General features: G+C 27.0%; 1 protein-coding gene across 1 annotated transcript; it reads right to left on the reverse strand.

Moving 5' to 3' along the window:
* Positions 1-2,427: 2,427 nt before the first annotated feature.
* LOC145841217 (kelch-like protein 28) lies at positions 2,428-3,651 on the reverse strand. The gene has a single exon (XM_082948585.1). The coding sequence runs from the start codon at positions 3,649-3,651 to the stop codon at positions 2,428-2,430; it is 1,224 nt and encodes a 407-aa protein (XP_082804711.1).
* Positions 3,652-3,968: the final 317 nt, after the last annotated feature.

The following is a 3,968-nucleotide window of genomic DNA, read 5'->3' on the forward strand; positions in this document are numbered from 1 at the left end:
CATTGAACCTGTATTTTTGTACCAAAATGACTGGGGCGGCACTGTATATTGAAGTGGTGAAGTTAGAGTGTTCCTGTTTGACGTGTTCATCTGAGATGTACCTCGCTGTATATTGACTGGGTAATATGGATTGTAACTATCCATTTCTTAAGTTGTATAAATTGTTAACCAAGAGTTTATTGTGAATTTCTTTTAGCTACTTTGAAAAGCTGCAAAATAAGTAAGTAATTTAATTTTTTTGTACCATACAAGCTTCATTTGCTAAAAAATATTAACCTTATTTTGTTGGAAATTCGAAGACATTAAGATAACTTAAGTATACAACTATTTCTGTCCTATACAACTAAGGGTTAATATTTTTATTTTAAAATAATTGTATATTTTTTCTTTTATCAAAGACATTAAAAACCTGCTTAGCTAAAACATTGATTTGTAACTGCAAGGTAAAGATCTTGTGATATACCTATATAAACAATATACTTAAAGGTTTGTTCTATTTAAATTACAGATTTTGTTTTAACAAAAAGTAGGCCTATCAACGTTTTTAAACTATAAATCTGTAAAGAAGTTGTGTAGTAAATGTATAAAAGTTGCATTGTTTAACTAAAACTATACAAAACTAAAATACTTTTATATAGAGATGTATTAATAATTACCTAATTCAACTTGAACAACAATCAATTAAAAACAACGTTTTCGTCACCAAATAAACAGTTTTTTATATTCAATCAAATTATTAAGTAAAATATTATGACTTTAATAACACTTTGATGATACTTAGTTAGTTACATTTTCAACCAATAATTTTACCAGTGTTAAAATTCAAAAAAACATTATAAGTACTAAAAACTCTACATTTAGTAAGCACAATTTACAAATGAAGAACATAGTTGTAATATGTGAAATATATTTTTTTGTTTTAGTTAATATTTTTTTACATTAGGGTAAATGCTATTAGCAGTGCTCAACAGTTCAAACTTAGCTTGATAGTTTTATCTGGATTGGCTACTTTCTCTATCTCTATATTATTCAAAGGTGAAAATTAAACAAAAATCAACTTTTTAGTAAACTTTTTTTTTATATAGCATTCAAATATTATCAAATTATCAAAGCATTCAAATATATACTATACTTATCAAATTCCTTAATAATGTATACCGTTAAATATTTTTGAAGTCAAGTTTGTAACGCATAATTTTAATAAAAATTATATTTTATAACCAATAAAACTTTTTGAATTTGCAGGCAAAATACAATAATAATCACTTACTAAGAGTTATCTTAATGTGTTTTCTAGTTTTCATCATCTCCTTTAATCTATAAATACAATTAATTAAAAAATAAAACAGTTGTACACAACATAAATGTAAAAAATAATAGTAACTAATGATGGGTTTTGATACTTTAAACGTATTAAAGATTTAGTTTAATAACAATGTTTTACTTGTTATTCAAAAAAGTTTTCTGTAAAATAGTAAAATGTTAAACACTTTAGTTAAAAAAAATTATGACTCCTTAATTGATTCATTAAGTAAATAAAAGTATGTTCGGTTACAAAAATCAAGTCCAAATATTCTAAAGTCACCAATATCGCTTCTTTAGAGACAATTTAACTTAAAATAATAAATAATAAAGCGCGTGTTTAGGCTGGTTTCGGTAACCTTCGCTACTCCACAATAAATAAATAAAACCAAAACTTTAAATATAAAGTACATAAATTATAAAAGATGCTTTAAAAAACTATTGTTATTACAACGTGGAAATTCAGCTTATTATTAAAATTTTTCTTTATTATGTGCGCAACTTAGAAACAGCTGATACTGGTTTCTAATTTATATTTTTTCAGGATTTCATAAAAACCTTAAAAATATTGAGAGCCTTTTAAATACGTCATACTTTATTTTGAATTAATTATATATTGCTGTTTCTGTATGTTTATAAAAACCGTAATTTTTTTTTTTACTTGCCGAAAATAAGTTTATATTTAAAAATTAGAACAACTTTATATATCTTTTACATGCTTATAAAACTTTATTTGTGTAATGTTTATGTTTAACCGATTTACTTACAATATAAATATTGCGAATAGAAAACATATAGTTTAATTTATTGTGTTAGTTTACAAACATAAAAAACAAACTTTATAAAAATTGTATTATAAAATAGTTTCTAAGTTCATTAGTAGAGCGTAATTTTTTTTTATATAAAATATCATTTACCATGTTAATTTTACGACTGCATAACACAAAGTATAACTTATATTGTTAGTTAAAAAAAAAAAAACAAGTTTAATTACTATTTCATTATGAGAAGTTTCCTAAATTCTTCAGTATAGCAAAAATAATTTTTAAAATACACTTTACAAAATACAATTTAATTACATTAATTCTCAAAGTGTCATAAGCGGTAACACGACGTTTTTCCCATTCAAAGTTCTAGTTGGGGCACTTGGATAGAACTAAACTCTTCAAGATTGCTTGCAACTTCATATGGTTTTTCAAACCATTCACTATTTTCTACATCATAACATAATACAAAAGAATCTACCTGGCCAAAAATCAAAATTTTGCTACCGATAGTAAAGACTGCAGACGGTTTTCTCAAGTAACTAGTTTTTAGTAACAGAGGCATTTTCAGACTGACAAATCTCTGGCATGTAGAATCATAAATTTCTGATTCATTAATCCCACCACCGAACACAAAAAGTTTATTTCTAATAGCTACTGACTGATGATAAGCTCTACCATCAATCATGCTGGGAAATTTTGACCAGGAATTACTAATATGGTCATACTCTTCTAATGTTCTTGATACTAAACAATTGTCAAACTCATGAGCAAAATAGTTTTCCCATTTTGCACTTTCAGTTTCATAATCCTCTTCATCGCCTGTGAAGTCGCTGTCATCAGTTTGGTCCCAATACGCACATCCACCAGATACCACAATTCTTCCTGAAAATACAACAGCAGATGATCCTTCTCTCGGCAATCTCATTCTAGACATTTCCTTCCATCTATAAGTTTTTGGATCAAATTCAAAACACACATCTGTTGTTTGTTCCAAACTACTATAGCCTCCAATAAGATATATTTTATCGATTAAAACGCAAACACTGAAGGCATCATGTTCATCCCATCCTTCATTTAAATCAGCTACCTTTTCACTTTTATTTGACGCAGGTGAATACTTTTCAACTGAAGCAAATTTAGCATCATTAAAAGTGTAAATCTCACTTTTATAACAAACTGATCTGTAGTTTAAAAGCTTTTTAGAGGTTGAAACAGGCTTAATACAGTACCTATTTGTCAAATACTTTTTAGAGCCACATAAAAAACTAGTATTTTTATTTCGCAGATCTTCTATGATGTCACGACATTCTTCTTCTTGTTTAAATGAAGATTCCTTGTTCAAAATATACTCCATAGCACATTCAGAAAGTAATGGAAATCTAACTTGCAATAAAAGACTTTTTGCATATTTGCTTCTCTCTTCAAGTTTGTGACTTATCCATGCATCTGCAACATCAAAGACCTCAACTTCAGATGTGATACGTAAGTTAGAACTTGATAACAACTTGTGCACAGATGCATAATCTAGCTTTAAAAAGCAACTGGTCTCTGCAAACACTGTGAACCATCTATCGAGGTACATCTCAGTAAAATTGTTTAGAGTTGGCAGTTTGGAAAACACTTTGAGTATAAATAGTTTACTAAACCTTGATACGCATTTATAGTTCAGGCTTATTTTTATAAAATTAAGCAAATTCTCTTCTGAACTTTTGTTTAGTATAAGACTGCACATTCTGAGAGCTGGAATTAGATTGGTTTCATCTAGTTCAGAGTTTTCTACAAACAATTATTGTTTAAATACTTATATAAAGTTGGTCTAGAAATACATAAATAGTAATTTGTAACAAAAATTTTTACGATTTCTGTCAATTTTTTTATAGAAAGCAAAAAGTAGATTTA

This window comes from Thalia democratica, chromosome 7 (assembly GCF_965202585.1).
Source record: "Thalia democratica chromosome 7, ktThaDemo2.hap1.1, whole genome shotgun sequence".
NCBI lineage: Eukaryota > Metazoa > Chordata > Thaliacea > Salpida > Salpidae > Thalia > Thalia democratica.